The sequence below is a fragment of the Dendropsophus ebraccatus genome, chromosome 10 (assembly GCF_027789765.1).
Source record: "Dendropsophus ebraccatus isolate aDenEbr1 chromosome 10, aDenEbr1.pat, whole genome shotgun sequence".
Taxonomy (NCBI): Eukaryota; Metazoa; Chordata; class Amphibia; order Anura; family Hylidae; genus Dendropsophus; species Dendropsophus ebraccatus.
Genome location: NC_091463.1, coordinates 93,834,858 through 93,851,013, shown reverse-complemented (window position 1 = coordinate 93,851,013; position 16,156 = coordinate 93,834,858). Strand labels below are relative to the sequence as shown.

General features: G+C 42.0%; 1 protein-coding gene across 3 annotated transcripts in view; it reads left to right on the top strand.

The window, feature by feature from the left end:
• The window catches only part of COL11A2 (collagen type XI alpha 2 chain), an 89,795-nt gene that overhangs the window by 50,530 nt on the left and 23,109 nt on the right, over positions 1-16,156 (top strand). For all 3 annotated transcript variants that reach the window (XM_069944309.1, XM_069944308.1, XM_069944310.1), the window contains 23 exons: positions 109-162; positions 251-295; positions 691-744; positions 827-871; positions 969-1,067; positions 1,154-1,207; positions 3,634-3,678; positions 4,191-4,244; positions 6,108-6,152; positions 6,258-6,311; positions 9,021-9,128; positions 9,224-9,277; positions 9,369-9,422; positions 11,305-11,349; positions 11,670-11,723; positions 12,349-12,393; positions 12,636-12,689; positions 14,246-14,299; positions 14,412-14,465; positions 14,571-14,678; positions 14,785-14,874; positions 15,393-15,446; positions 15,766-15,873. In XM_069944309.1, coding sequence (XP_069800410.1) covers positions 109-162; positions 251-295; positions 691-744; positions 827-871; positions 969-1,067; positions 1,154-1,207; positions 3,634-3,678; positions 4,191-4,244; positions 6,108-6,152; positions 6,258-6,311; positions 9,021-9,128; positions 9,224-9,277; positions 9,369-9,422; positions 11,305-11,349; positions 11,670-11,723; positions 12,349-12,393; positions 12,636-12,689; positions 14,246-14,299; positions 14,412-14,465; positions 14,571-14,678; positions 14,785-14,874; positions 15,393-15,446; positions 15,766-15,873 — 1,431 coding nt within the window. The remainder of the gene's footprint in view (positions 1-108; positions 163-250; positions 296-690; positions 745-826; positions 872-968; positions 1,068-1,153; positions 1,208-3,633; positions 3,679-4,190; positions 4,245-6,107; positions 6,153-6,257; positions 6,312-9,020; positions 9,129-9,223; positions 9,278-9,368; positions 9,423-11,304; positions 11,350-11,669; positions 11,724-12,348; positions 12,394-12,635; positions 12,690-14,245; positions 14,300-14,411; positions 14,466-14,570; positions 14,679-14,784; positions 14,875-15,392; positions 15,447-15,765; positions 15,874-16,156) is intronic.

The window sequence follows — 16,156 nt, the reverse complement described above, 5'->3', positions numbered from 1 at the left end:
TTGCAATAAAGAAGCTCATAGACTAATACACAGCCCAGTACGATACTATTATAGAAGAGGCTCAGAAAGTGTACAGCTCCACTGATAAGTGATGTCTTGTTTTTGTAGGGTGATACCGGAACTCAGGGACCCTTGGGACCACCTGGAGAAGATGGGGAGAGGGTGAGTACTCACTTTGTTAGTCCACTGTGTGACTTAACTGTTTGATCGGCGTCTGATCTTGTCATATAAATATATATATATCTTTTAGGGAGGTGATGGAGATGTCGGACCCCGTGGACTGCCTGGTGAACCAGTAAGAACAATTATTATACTATTTATCTATATTCGGAAGCAGAAATATTCAATGACCATGGTAGAATCGCTTCTCTTACGTAATCTGGGAGTAATAAAATCAATGTCGTGTTCCGTTGCATTGTATTCTATTGTTAAATTAAATTTCAGGATATGTTAAACCTAAATGGAATACGGATATACACAATATACTGCACCATAAGGATAATTCTGTATTCCATACATAATATAATTCTCATTGTTTGGCAAAGGAGTTATTAGGTTAATAGTCAAAGTGGTTCATTGCCCGATCTCTCGTTTTGCGCACAGTAAACACTTAATTTTATCTTGTGTCATGATACATGGAATAAACATTAGTTTATACCGTCATTAGTTGTCATCTTTATGTTTCCTTAGGGTGTCAGAGGTTTGCTCGGACCCAAAGGCCCACCTGGTATTCCCGGCCCACCTGTGAGTCCCTTCCCATTGTTTCATGCTTTGTATACCAGTATAATCCATGCTTTGTACTGTAACACCATTCTTCTCTCTGCAGGGTGTGAGAGGTATGGATGGACAGGTGGGACCAAAAGGAAACCTGGTAAGTTAAATTATCCATATAACATTTATCATAGAGGAAGGGGAGGCTGACAGGACATATACAGTACAAGATTTCCATATTCCTCTCTTATTTTTAGGGCCCACAAGGTGAGCCTGGTCCTCCAGGACAGCAGGGAACTCCAGGGACACAGGGGCTATCAGGGCCGCAAGGACCTCAGGGACCTCCAGGAGAGACTGTAAGTTATGACTTTGTTAGGAATGTTATAGAGAAAATATGAGACTGGTTGTAAAACGGTATCTAACTTTTATGTATTACTTACAGGGACCAAATGGGAAACCTGGCCTTCCCGGCATCCCTGGCTCTGATGGACCTCCTGTAAGTATAGGTTAGCTCTGTGGCTTATTTCATGGCCAGTTTCCGTCCAAACCCAAAAGCCACGCTTAATCTGGTTGAATGTTTTCAATTATTGTTGGCCGCACCAATTTCAGGCAGGACCAGCCAACCATAAAATGTGTATGGTGGGCTCCCAACTCTGCCCCGACAGATGATGATGGGCGAGAGAAGGATCAGACAGTAGGATAAAAACATGTCTGATCTTTCTGTTCTCCAAAGAGACAAGTTGCTGCTAGATGTGCCTGTAATGGCTGGATGTCCTCCTCGCATTCAGAATACATGCATCATCATCATCAGCTTAGAGTGCGGGTTTATGGGGGATCGGGGGAGATGGTCAACAGCTACATAGGGTGTATGGGCAGCTATAGGCTTTATAATGCAGGGTTATGCTGAGACCAAAGTCACATGGTGTATGGTCCGAGAACACGCAGTCGCCAAAGCAAAAATAACAGCCCTGAACTGGCCAGAGTCATCCCTAGATATTACTACCATTGGTAAGCTGCACAGTATTATAGGTTTGTAGGTAAATGATACACAAGGGTATGTTCCCACTACGTTAGATTCTTTATTCCTGGAATAACTTAAAAGCAGCAGAACATCTCATCTCGGGCGAAGACAAATGTTTGGTGTCCCCGCCTGAGATGAGATGTTCTGCTGTTTTTTAAGTTATATCAGGAATAAAGAATTTTGCACGCCTTCGGTGAGTGCCCTTGACTTTTTTAACTTTTCAAAAAGTGTTTTTTGTCTTTTGAATGTACCATCAGGCGGAGTGAATTTTTTCTTTTACATAACCCTGATGGCACTGATGTGGGGTGGCATGGTCCTTTTTCAAAGCGCTTCTTTTCAAATGTTTCTTTCTTGTGCACAGGCCTGCTGTATGCAGTGGAGGCAGGCCCAGCAAACCCCCCCCAATTGTAAAGATATCCCCTTCCCTCTCTGACGCTGCCCTGCTTGACTCTAATGGGGACATGTCACAGAAGGGAGGGGATATCCTTACACTGTTAACCCCAGGCCTACCTCCAGTGCATAGAGAGGGCCGCTGCTGAAGAAGAAAATGGTGGCGAGTATGGGAACAGGGCTGCGTTTTGAAAATGGGACCATGACACTGGGATCACCGTGTCATGGTACATTCGCTTTAACCAAAACTCTCAAATGGTCATTAAAAAAAACAATATCAAAAGTTTTGATTGGTCGGGGTTTAAGTTTTCAAGACAACAAGCTGGGAGAAGTCTGCACACATCACATTCTCTCCTGGCTCCATGTCTCGTGACCTAGACGGCCTTTCCATGCAGGTCTATGGGGTTGGTCTAGGTCACAGACACAGAGCGGAATGAATAAGAGAAGCTCTGTGCTTTAAGAGAATAAGAGAAGCTCCCTGCTTTTTCCACTGATCAGTCACAGTCCGAACACTCAGACCCTGATCGATAAAAACTTTTTATAGGTCTTTCTGATATATCAAAAGTATTTTTAATGACAGGCTATGGCTATGTTCCACCCCGCAAAACTACGGCCGTAGTTCTGCGGCGAGAACTACGGCCATAGTTTTACGTAGTGTGAACATAGCCTAAGTACCTTGTCAATTTGCTGGGAACAGAGCCACAATGACTTAGGGGGACATTTACTACTGAGTCTAAAATGTGTGACTTTTCTATAGAGTATTCATTGTTTTTTTCCCATTTGAATAGGACCAATTTAACAAAATAGCCATAAACTTGTGGAAACCATTGTCACAAACAAACTCACCTGATCCTGACCACACTTTTTAAAAAGTCCCAAATGATAAATTGGGTGAATACCCAAAAGAAACGGGAAAAGTAGGAGATTGCGGGGGTTCGACCTCTGTACCCTCCACCGATTTCCGTATTATGGATAGAGCCCTGGGTACGACACGGCTCTATTCATCCCTATGGAGCGACAGAAAGAGCCAAGTACACTGGTAGAGCACTGTACTCGGCTCGTTCCAGAGCTCCATAGGAATGAATAGAGGCGCGGGTCACATGCTGTACCCATGGCTCTATCCACAATACAGAAATTGGGGCCCAATACAGAAATCAGCAGGGGGTACGGAGGTCGGAGCCCCACAGTCTCCTACTTTTCCTCTATCCTGTGGATAGGGGAAGAGTTTATTTTAACTGGAATACCCCTTTAAGTTGGCCATGCACATTTGTTAAGCGTTAGCTGAACCCACAGATTTCGTTAGGACCGGCCGATCTACTCGTGTATTGTGGCAGATATCAGGGGAGAGAAGGATCAGGCATGTTACATTTTACACCCTGATCTTTTGGTCAATCATTTGTTCCTTTTTGCCTGTTACAGCGCCACGTCATATATTTTACATTTTCATTTTTGTTAAAGCATCAGAAAGGACCTACAGTACTGTATATTAATACTTCTGACTTTTCCTCTAGGGTCATCCTGGTAAAGAAGGTCCTGGAGGCTTCAAAGGCAACCATGTGAGTCTACCTATTGTATTATATCTCTTGTTCTATTGTGGACTTGTCGACCATATTGTGATCAGCCTACTTGCAAACTCAGTAGTGTATAAGTTGCTTACCGATTACCATGATTATAGATCAGGGATTGGGAATCTGCGGCCCTCCAGCTGTTACCAATCTACAATTACCATCAGGTCTGGACAGCCAAAGCTAAAGCTTTATCTGTCCAGGATTGATGGGAATTGTAGTTTGGTAGCAGCTGGAGGGACGGTGGTTCCCCATCGCTGTTGTAAAATTGGTAATACCGGTATGTAGTATAGATATACTTAACATCCCACATGTGAACATAACAATAATTATTACTGACCGCTCTTTATCTGTGATGTCTCTGTATAGGTATATTACCTCTATGGGGTTGTTTTTAATCTAGTTTGTGTCACTGAGCAGCCTCCATGTATATACTGCTGTATATACTCTGTATACAGCCTTATTGCCATAACATAATAGCTCTGTTCCTCTTATCTCTTTAGGGTCCATCTGGTCCACAAGGTCCCATCGGTTATCCTGGGCCTCGAGGTGTGAAGGTAATGAATATAAAAGCTCTTTATTATTATTTTTTTAAATGATATCTTTGTCCCTCCATTTAGCAGGGTTTATACAGGATTAGATAAATGTAGGTGTCACATCTGTCCTCAGCTTATGTTTGGTACTACAGATCATCTCTATTCACGTCACTGGATCTGAGCTGCAATACTGCACATAGACTGAGTACAAAAGGGGCGCTGTTTTTTAGGAGTAAGCTGATTTATTTTTCTAATTCGACATGTCAACAGACTGAAAATTATTTGTATATATATATTTTTATGGTATATAGATCTACTAAACCTCAATGATTTAACTGAAATTTGTCTATATGCACCAAAATATGCCTATATGATGATCAATGTCTTTTTATGTGCATGAGGTTGTTACGCTACTACAGCATCAATCATTTACCACTAACGAAAAGAAACTGAATTTACGTAGCAAAAAATCTTTACTAATTCCATAAAAACATCATTAAATAAGGAAGGGGAAAACCAAACATTAAAATAGAATAGTGGCGATCCCGGAGAAGATGACAAAGTAATGCATGATCCCAGAAACAAAGCAGGAAAAATTAAACATCTTAAACCCCACACTGATTTGGTTACCAGTCTCTGGGACGCCACCACTTTCTGGCACCTGTTGACTTGAAAATTAAATAATTTGGGGTGAACAACCCATTTAATAATCTGTTCCATCAGGTTACAATATCAGTTTATTCCACAACCATTCTAACTGAAATATAGTAACCTGAGACCATAACTCCAATAACACCCATAATAGAAAACTTATTCCAAAATGTCAACACCAGAAAAGAAAAAAGCAGCAGATAACTAATAGCGATAAAGCAGGAGGCTATATACATAGATAGCTGGAAGGAGGAGCTGGAGCTTGGTATTACTTTTTACATTGTGAACAGGAGCTTATTTGGGCCTTGTACAAAAAACTACAATAAAACCATCCTCAACTGATGTATAAAAGAAGACAGCTCCTTCTGCAGGCGGAGAACAGCACAGTACATGAAGCTCAAGTGAAGGACAGTACAGTACATGTGGCTCAAGTGGAAGGCAGTACACTATATAAAGCTCAAGTGTAGGACAGTACAGTACATGTAGCTGAAGTGGAAGGCAGTACAGTACATGAATCTCAAGTGGAAGGCAGTACAGTACATGAATCTCAAGTGGAAGGCAGTACAGTACATGAAGGTCAAGTGAAGGACAGCACAGTACATGAAGCTCAAGTGGAAGGCAGTACAGTACATGAATCTCAAGTGGAAGGGAGTACAGTACATGAAGCTCAAGTGTAGGACAGTACAGTACATGAAACTCAAGTGGAGGGCAGTACAGTACATGGAGCTCAAGTGGAGGGCAGTACAGTACATGGAGCTCAAGTGAAGGACAGTACAGTACATGAAGGTCAAGTGAAGGACAGCACAGTACATGAAGCTCAAGTGGAGGACAGTACAATACATGTAGCTCAAGTGAAGGACAGTACAGTACCTGTAGCTCAAGTGTAGGACAGTACAGTACATGAAGCTCAAGTGGAGGGCAGCACAGTACATGAAGCCCAAGTGGAAGCCAGTACAGTACATGAAGCTCAAGTGGAAGGCAGAACAGTACATGTAGTACAGGCAGAGAGCATTGTAACTTGAAGGACCACTCTGTTCCATCACACAGGTCCACACCGGTCATTTCCAGTCTTCTCCCTGACCACTATTTCCTTCTATTAAGAGTCTTCCCTCTGACTCCCTGACAATTTCAGTTGTGGTTACAAATCAAGTGTTTTATGAACCTTAGTATCAGCACTTATGTTCTTCTTATTCTTGTCCTTGCTTATCTCTCTTTATCTCTCTTTATTTACAGGGAATTGATGGAATCAGAGGTCTTAAAGGACACAAGGGTGAAAAGGTAAAGAATGATACTGAGTTACCTGCTGTCCCCTCTCTCGCCAGTATATAACTCTCTTGATGCCATTCTACAGCTAGGAGCAATGTTTATTATTTATTTTTACAGGGTGAAGATGGTTTCCCTGGATTCAAGGGTGATTTTGGTGTGAAGGGTGACAAGGTAAGACCCAAATTATTAGATCTGTGCCCCATTAACTTAGTGTTTGTGATGATGCTTTCTACATTAATAGCTGGGTTATTAAAGGAGAACTCTAGTGCATTTCTCAGCAGGCAGGGAGGAACATAAAAAGGAACTGCTACTTACCTATCTTCATGCCTCCGCAGCGCCGCATTACTGCTTCGGGACTCCCGCCAGGCTTCTGTGTAATAGCACAGACAGCGGGGAATGAGAAGCAAGCGAGTGCTGACCTGACAGGTCGGTGCTCACTTGCTCCCTCATATCGGGCTGTGTAATAGTACCATTACTTCACACAGGACCACAGAGACTTGCCATTTCCTGTGTTCTATTTGGCAACCATTCCTTTGTCAGACCCCACTCCCAAGGGCTTTGACCTAGACGTACATTCTAAACAAATTTTTGTCCAGTTGACTGCTTCCCTCTAATTCTCCTCCCCACACAGCCTTGTTTCTTGGGCCTACTACCTTGGGCCTACTACCTACTACAATACAGAGCACACTACAGTCCACTCTATTGGCCTGCGAAGTAATAAATATATCCTGGCTGATCAGGACTAGAGATTCCCCTTCAGCCCCTAACTTGGACCTTACTATAGTCTCCCCTGGGTTAGACCTTCCACCACTCACCCCTTCACAGATCACTGTTCTGATTTTTTTACAGGCTGACAGTGGCCTCGGCCTACACTTCATTAGCAACGGCCTAAACGGCCTGTTACTTCTCTAGTTCCCAATCTGCTCTGTGTTCTCCAGGATTTTCCTGCCCCTTTACGGCAGAGGTGCCCCATCATATCAAGTTCACATAAGTGTGTGACATGTATTGTGGCCTCCACCAGAATATTTTTAGCCTTAAATCACCCTGCTTTTCCTGAAGAAGGGCAAACCAGTGCTCTGATGTCCAAGCTTGGGCTTATGTCTCTAGATACTTAGGCCAACTGCACCTTACAAGGCTATCTGCGTCATCTCCCATAGGTACCTGTCTTTCAACACTTCTCATAGGCTCTTTCCTAGGGCATCAGTATCTCAGTATGGCATTGTGTATCCATCCGCCAGTACTAGGCCTCTGCAGGGTCTATGCCAATACCCGCACCTCCCTTATAGTCATAAGCCCACAAGACCTACAATACTGTTGCCAATTGCTGCAATTCAGTATGGTGGAGCTGCTAGGCTTCAAGGCCCAGCAATGTGCGGTACATGCAGGGGCGTAGCTAGGATTCAAGGGGCCCCATAGCAAAAAACTGTATGGGGCCCCATGAATCCTGTACACCCCCCGCCAAACACAGACAATGACGCACATATAGACACACAGAGGCACCATTAACGTATATACACATACGCCACTGACATACACATATATACGCTGTAATGTGATTACACTAGTGCTGATGTATACACCATGAATAGAGCCCAGCATTAATAGAAGCTGCTGCAGAACATCTTTGGGAGCAAACCTGTCAATCACTTGAGACACAACTGACATACATAAACACACATATACACCAGTGCTACAGACATTGCTGACATACACACACACATATAGCCACAGATACATACACATACTGACATATAAATATATACACAGATACATATATACACACACTGACATATACATATACCCACAGATACATATATACACACACTGACATATACATATACCCACAGATACATATATACACTCACTGACACACATACACAGCACTTACAGCTCCCAGGCTTCGCCGTCCTCCTCCTGTAGTCCGGGCTGATCTTCACATAGAAGTATTGAGGACCTTTGGGTCATGTGACCCAAAGGTCCTTCATCCCTCTCCTGTGCCGTCTGGCAGGTCCTGCTCCTCTGTTCAGCCCGCTCACCCAGCACTACAGTGAGGGGGCTGAACAGTGCAGTGGGGGTCCCTCTTCCTCTCTGGACCCCTGGGGGAGCGGGGTACCTACCATGAAGGCAGGCCAGGCTTCCTCGGGCCCCCTTCCTGCAGGGGCCCCATAGCAGTCGCCTTCCCTGCCTTCATTGTAGCTACGCCACTGGGTACATGTAAAACAGAAACAAACACATATACAGAGCAATAGAGCAACATCCAAATGTAAAAATCTCAGAAGATACAAAAGTTTATTAAAGTCCATTAAATGTGACAATATATAAAAAAAGGATACAGTCCTGCAAGGGGAGACATACAGTTCATCCACCAAATGGATAATGAAAGGCAATAGGGTTGGTGTCCTGGCTTAGGGCCTTATTACACGGGACGAATATTGTGCGAATTATCGTTATAATGTTTGAATTTAAACGATAATTGTTGTGATGATCTTCTCTGAGAGCGGCCGTTCCCGCGAGCCGGCCGGGGTCACAGAACGGCCAGTCTCTTACATTGTATGAACATAGCCTAATTCCGCATTCGTTCACTGATCATTCTGTGTTATTCCATATCATTACTTCATTTGCTGGGATCAGATGGAGTAAATGATCATAGTAACAATCATAACTAATGATTATCATTCTGTGTAATATGGTGAACGATTTCAAGTTAACAATAAACATTCTCATCTGCAATTGTTTATCCTTAATAGTTAGAAATCGCTTTGTCGCTTAGACCAGGGGGGCGTTCGCGGAATTGTTTTACAACTGATTCAGTTTATTTCTTTTCAATTTAGGCTTTGTACATTCTGATCACTAATGAAGTATCTGTATATATCTGTTTAGGGTGAAGGTGGAGTTCCAGGGTCAAGAGGAGAAGATGGGCCTGAGGGTCCAAAGGGAAGATCGGGCCCTCCTGGTGACCCAGGACCCCTTGGATTGATTGGTGAGAAGGTGAGATGTGGTTGTGTCTGGTGTGTGTTCACAATCAAATATTAATACACAAGACGGCCATTAAACATGGATTTTTTTATTTTTATTTCTTTTAGGGTAAACTCGGAGTTCCAGGCCTGCCGGGCTATCCCGGACGACAGGGGACGAAGGTGAAGGAGGGCGACAGCGGAACATAACGGGTATGCAGACCCCCGAAGCACTGCAATCACTCATGATCTGTTTTACCTTCTATCGTTACAGGGATCTCTCGGCTTCCCAGGATTCCCAGGGGCCAACGGAGAGAAGGGAGCACGGGTATGGGACATGTTATCTACTAATACAATTACACCCCCTCTATTCATTCTGAAGGGCTGACGTCTAAGCTGTTTATGTATCAGGGTTCTCATTAAATGTCTTTTATGTTTAGGGAACGTTTTCACTTTAGACATGTTTGAACTTCTATCCATCGTTGTCCTGATCATGCTTTAGTCATTTTAATGCATGGGACCCTTTTAGAAAAAAAATCTTACTGTTAAAAAAAAAAAAAGAAAAGAAAATTTACAGTTGTTACCATGTGTGAATGAATATCAATCTTAGGCCTGAAGGTGTATTGTTATAATATGAGGAGAATACTAAAAGCATGCAGAGACTTATAGACCATGCATACTCCACTCTGAATTCTGGGAAAAGGGAATATGTAAAATAGCACAATCCTAGAAAGTTAAAGGGAAACTATCAGCAGGTAAGACTAATCTATAGCCCTCTAATGCGCATGGGGTGCTGAGGAGGAAGATATGTCTCTTACCTTCATCCTCGGTGACATTCCCGTGCAGTTAGTATTTGAATTCATGGCCTGAAGCACCGTTAGGAGCACTACCCCGCCCCCATCGCGCGGATCCGTCTGCTCCTTTGATTATTAGAAGGAGCGGGCCGGCTCGGGGGCAGGGCAGTGCCTCTAAATATTAACTGCACAGGAACGGCACTGAGGAGGAAGGTAAGAGACATACCTTCCTTCCTGGCACCCTGTGCACATTAGGAGGCTCCCAGCGGTTAAATTTGTTCAACCTGCTGATAGTTCCCCTTTAAGAGCTTGCTATCTAGTGTCACCTCTTGGAGGTAGCACCCTAGTCATGAAAACACATAAGGCAGATCTGTATGACCCAATAAAATCCTCTGGAACAGCGCCCCCTAGAGGTTAATGATGAAAGGTCACATGATAAATGTGTGAGCTTCGTTTGCCTTCCCTGCCGATTAGGCAGCCATTTATGAGAATTGTCCATACTTGATCTTCAGCACGGACTCTGTGTGTATTCCAGTACAAGATTTGCATTAATTCCCCCCCCCAGACAACATCCTATAATGTTTGATGGGAATCCGCACTTTAGTTGATACGGTGCAGTGTTTTCAAACAAAAGACAAATAAAAATTTATTGGAAATGACTGAATTATTTAGAATATTTTTAATTATGTTGTTATTATATTGTTTGATTGATTATAACATAAGAACTGGCCAGTGTAGACAGGCCTCTGGATTAGAGCTCTTTTACATGGGACGATTATTGGCAATGAGCATCCCTAAAAATTCATCCCCCGTAAAGCTGCCAGGGGCCATCTAAGGAAGCAAATGATATTGGAGCTTGTTAGCAGTGCCTTTACATGGACAACCAGCTGAGCAGCCGTTCCCCCACAAGCAATCGATTGAATGAACGTTTATTTGTCCATTTAAATTCATTGCTATCGACCGCACAAACAGTTTAGAGACCGGCCGTTTGATGGGTTCCGTGTGTTGCAAACGAGCCCCGATCTCGCTGATTGGCACTTGTTTGCTTCTGTAGATGGCCGTCTAGCTGTGTTCACACAAGGTAAAAAAAAAAAAGAGAAAAGGAATCAGTTTTTTCTAGTTAAAAATATGTTGGCTATTGCAGTGATTTAATTAACCTCAGTGCATTGCATTGAAGTCAATGGGATGACGGACGTTCAATGCACACAGTGTATAAAATGAGGGACGTTATCTGCGTGGATTTAAAAAATGGTGGATGAAATTGTAAGCTAAAAATCACGGACGTAATTTTTTCTTTTCAAAAGTGGAGAGTTAGTATAGTACAGTATGGTCATATGATTTATTGCATTGGTAATGTTGATGTATGATAAAGTCTTTGTTATTAATCATTGTGTACATTCTTCTTTTCTTTCTTAGGGTCTTTCTGGAAAATCTGGCCCAAGGGGAGAGAGAGGACCCTCGGTAAGTGCTTCACTCAATTATTCTTTCAAACACGTATGATGTCTGCAGATTAGTTCAGTCCGCCGGCTGTATCAGACACCGTACTATTATCTTCCTGATCTCTCCCCATCCCATTCCATTCCTGGGAGATTATAAACAATGTCTGATCCTGATTATACTGTTATGTCTCGATAACCATTCACAGACATTTTATGGACCCCTGCAGCTATGTTACTATAATCTGTGGACTTGATGGATATATTGTAATCTAGGAATACAGGGCATTGTATATGTTCTATACATATATATTTATTTATTTATTTTTTTTTTTTCTTATTCAGGGTCCAAGAGGACAAAGAGGACCCCGCGGAGCCACCGGCAAATCAGGGCCAAAGGTTGTAGAATAAAATAATCTTCCTTCTTTCTTGTCTGTTTCCTTTAGTGAATATTTATGGCTGTGAGATGATTGGATTAGTAGTTCAGATACAGTAACCTATAAGGCTACAGGCCCTCATACTATAAGTAGGGAGTTGGCCAATCCCAACGTCTTTGGTGGGATTATCTAATGTCTATGGGTCCTCCCGATCCTCCCTGAGAAGAATAGAATCAGACATGCTGCATTTCAACTGACCAACCCTTTTGTAATTGGGAAGATTAGCCGATGTCCTTCCTTCTTCTGATCAATAGAAAGAGCCATGGGAAGCACGCTGTTGAGCGTTTCTCACCTAGCATGCAGTTCTTTCCATATCAAGTTGAGTTCTATAGTAAGTCTAAGGAGAGCAGCAAGTCGGTGGGAGTCTGAACCCTTAGATTTCAACTAATCAAAATTTTTGACATGTCTTTATGACGATAGTAACTCCTTACAGTTCTTCCCAACCTTGAGTTACCATATATTGGTGATCTTAGCAATGCTCTGTAATGATAGATGTCTATGTAGTCATCTCTTTGCCTGTAACCTCTTCATCCATAAGATAGTATATGTATTGGATACATGCTCACTTATTCTGTTCCCTCATCTAGGGTACATCTGGAGGAGATGGTCCTTCTGGTCCACCAGGAGAAAGAGTAAGTACAGATCTTTAAACACTGTACCCTTCATAACCCATGTTCTAAGCTTTCTAACCATCTCGTTTCATACACCACGTAACTCTTCATGACACCATTTATGTTCGTGCACACTTTTGCATTTATTATCCTGACCTTTCTTTCTGGACACATCGAGATTTTACCAAAAATTATAATTTATTCCTCCTCCACTTTTACTAGTTTTTTCAGGGTTTCTTCTAAGTCGCCTTCTTTTCTTACAGGGTCTCCCTGGACCACAAGGCTCCAATGGGTTCCCTGGGCCTAAAGGACCTCCTGTGAGTATATTTTGAAGTTCTTGCCACCAGATTTCCACCATGTTCAATGACTTGTAATTATTCTATGTTGTTAATGCTAGCATGTACTATACGTAAACATACATTTTGGATAAAACGCGCCTGAAACTACCAGTTATGACCTATACTAGTGATTGTCTGGTGAAAAAACAAAAGCATAGTCAACACCAAAAACAGACACCTTATAAGTCACATATGTGTAGGAAACAAATTAAACTCTCTGCTTTTGTTTGCAGCATATGTCATCAAGCAGGTGTAAATTGTATTACATCCAGCATGCTAAGAGGCCACACCTCCTTGCAAATAAACACACCACTCTGCCCTTAGTCCCACCCACATGAGGTTTGCGCAAACGTCTGCAACGTCTTGCCACTGCGCAAGAGACAAAGTTTGATGACCTCTGTCAATATGTTTAGTTGTCAGTCGAGTAGGCAGGTGTTATCTAGGAGGTTTCTAAACAAAGTTTTCAAAGTTATACTATCATCTGATTAGATGTCAAGAGCAGCTGTTTACATACATTTTGTTAGATTAGAACTGAATTCTAAAGAAATGAATCCTTTCTTTCCTCATTTTAGCAAGCAGCCATTTCCCTAAACAAGAGTAACATATAAAAAATTTTGTGATTGACAGATAACAGTAAGACCAATAGACAGTCTACACTCTAATAGGTTTATCAAAACTGAGTAAACTGAGCTGTTAATGCAACACAATAGTCTGACCCCCCCACTTGCTTGCTTTCTTCTGTGAGGGGGCGGTCCAGACTACATAACCAGACTACTGGGCAGCAATCAAACTAGGAGAGTTTCTGCCAGAATTACAGTAGTCTGGCTTTGCTGTCTATATCTTCTCCCACCTGTCTAATTTAAACTAGAAAGGCTTAAAGTGCACCAGGTTGTTTTTTTTTTTGTTTTTTTTTCTTTTAGCCTTTTCTAAAATCTGGCAGATCTTTAAAACTGTCTAGTCTTTCGTTTTAGACCGCCCTGAAGCCAAAAATGTACACCCCCAAAAAGGCACATTTTTTGTGCCAGTAAGCCACACCCCTTGACCTAAGCCATACAAATTTTCTGTCCACCCCTTCTATTCAGGATAGTACAAATTGCATTTTCTTTTTTAATCTATTTAAAAATTGTGCAGGTGAAAAGTGAATAAAAAATCTGGTGCAAAATTCTCCTCCGTAAAGTAAAAAACGTTCTATAATGTTCCTTACAGAGGCAAAAATAAACAATGCAATATTATAAAGCATACCCAAACAGGAAAGGCTTCTTTGTCCTTTGTCTTCTATAGATTTTTGTTGCCTTTCAAGATTTTTGACTGGACAGAATTGTAGAAAACATCTAGTTATCACGTCAATAAGATTCAAAGGATCCAAAATGTCTTAAAATATCATAAATTCAACAAAAACTGGAAACGACGATGACTGAGTTTAATTGATCATCGTGACACTAATACTCATAGACCTCTGACACTTTGGAAATAGTGATCACTGCTTGGCATGGTCTCTATAAAGGACAATATCATTATTTCTCCTTCTTCTATAGGGCCCACCAGGAAAAGATGGGATCCCAGGACATCCCGGACAGAGAGGAGAAGTGGTGAGTATGAGGTTCTTGGGTGGAGTGCTGTGTATGAACTACCAACATTACCATATAACGCTATTACAAGACTCTCATATCATATAATAGCTTGTGTTATGTTTCCTTGTAGGGTTTCCAAGGTAAAGTGGGAACTACAGGACCTCCTGGCGTTGTAGGACCTCAGGTATGATACATATGCCACTATTCAGGTCTCTCTCTTGACAGTTCTTAACATCTGCCATTGCCTTGTCAGTAAAACCTTCTGTCTATTGTGCCTGTTTCTACGTAGGGTGCATCAGGTGAATCAGGTCCAATGGGAGAGAGAGGACACCCCGGCCCCCCAGGACCTCCAGGAGAGCAGGGCTTGGCTGGTCCATCTGGTAAAGATGGTACTAAGGTGAGTAAGCTAGGACTATGATGGTATATTACCGGTTCTTATATAGAAAAACTGAGTCTAAGTTACGTACCATCCTGATACTTCCCAATCATTCTTTCTTTCACAGGGAGATCCCGGAACAGTCGGTGTACCTGGAAAGGACGGCCCAGCTGGTTTGAGAGGATTTCCAGGAGAGAGAGGCCTGCCCGGTACACCTGTGAGTAACCCACTGCACTAACCAGTTAGATGACGGCACCAATAGTCATAGTGGTAGTATAAGTCATAGTGGTAGTGTATCCCTAATAGATTTCCTACTTGAGGACCTAAATGAGGTTAGATACACATATGATTAGTAAATGACAGATGGCCAGCACACATATACATGAGAAGACCCCATGATGTGATCTATAATCCAAGTATATTTGGCCGCCATTTTCAGTACATTATAAATTCACTAGAGAACTCTCAGCCCTGTCCATGTCTAGAGAATTTCATAGATATATATATATATATATATATATATATATAACAAACAGAAATATAACAAAAAAAAAGCAGAATATACAATAGACAAAAAGTGTTGAACACAGATGATGGTGGTGGACTGGCAAACCGCCCATCACTATGGAGAATCCCCAGAAGAAGACGTTGTATACTTTGTTATTGTCTTTTATATTTGGATATGCTGATTTGTTATGTCAGTTCAGTAAATCTTTCTTTTTCTTTACCTCTTAGGGTGGTCCAGGTCTGAAGGGTAATGAAGGTCCCGCTGGCCCCCCTGGCCCCGCAGTAAGTTCTTCTCTTCCTTATACTTACCTACTGATAAATACATTCCTCCAGATGTTGTAGCTCATCTTTATATCCTATAAGTTCTTATATTTTTACTTGATAGAGAGAAGCTTGTTACTGATTATCTGAACTTGGTTTATATACATGTATCCTGGAGCTACAAATATTTTAGTTTCTAATAGATAAACATATTATATAATGAGATAGGCATATATTATTATATTGTTTGCACCATACTCTTTAGGTTTTTAGGTTATTGTTGTTTTGTCACGGTTTTGTCCAGTTCTTGTAAGTCACTGTGTCCTGATATTATCCTTAGGGATCTCCTGGAGAAAGAGGCGGACCAGGCCAAGGTGGACCAATCGGGCCTCCTGGAAGACCAGGCCCTCAAGGACCCGCCGGTGCTGCCGGAGAAAAGGGTGTTCCCGTATGTATAAACCTGGGTGGGCATGACGTCCATATACCTGTTTACACACTTAGTACATAGAATATTCTTTTATTATTTGTATTTTGAGTAATAAGAATCATACAAGAGAAGCCATATAGCTTTATTCTCCCAAGTCACCTGTTAAGAACAAAACTTTAGGTCAATTGACCCCATCTGGACTTAAGTTGCACTTTTGTATCTAGTGTACAAGTGAGATCCCTATTCTGTAAGCCTGGTATATATTGCAGATCTGAAAAATCTAGACGTATGATGGATTTAATTC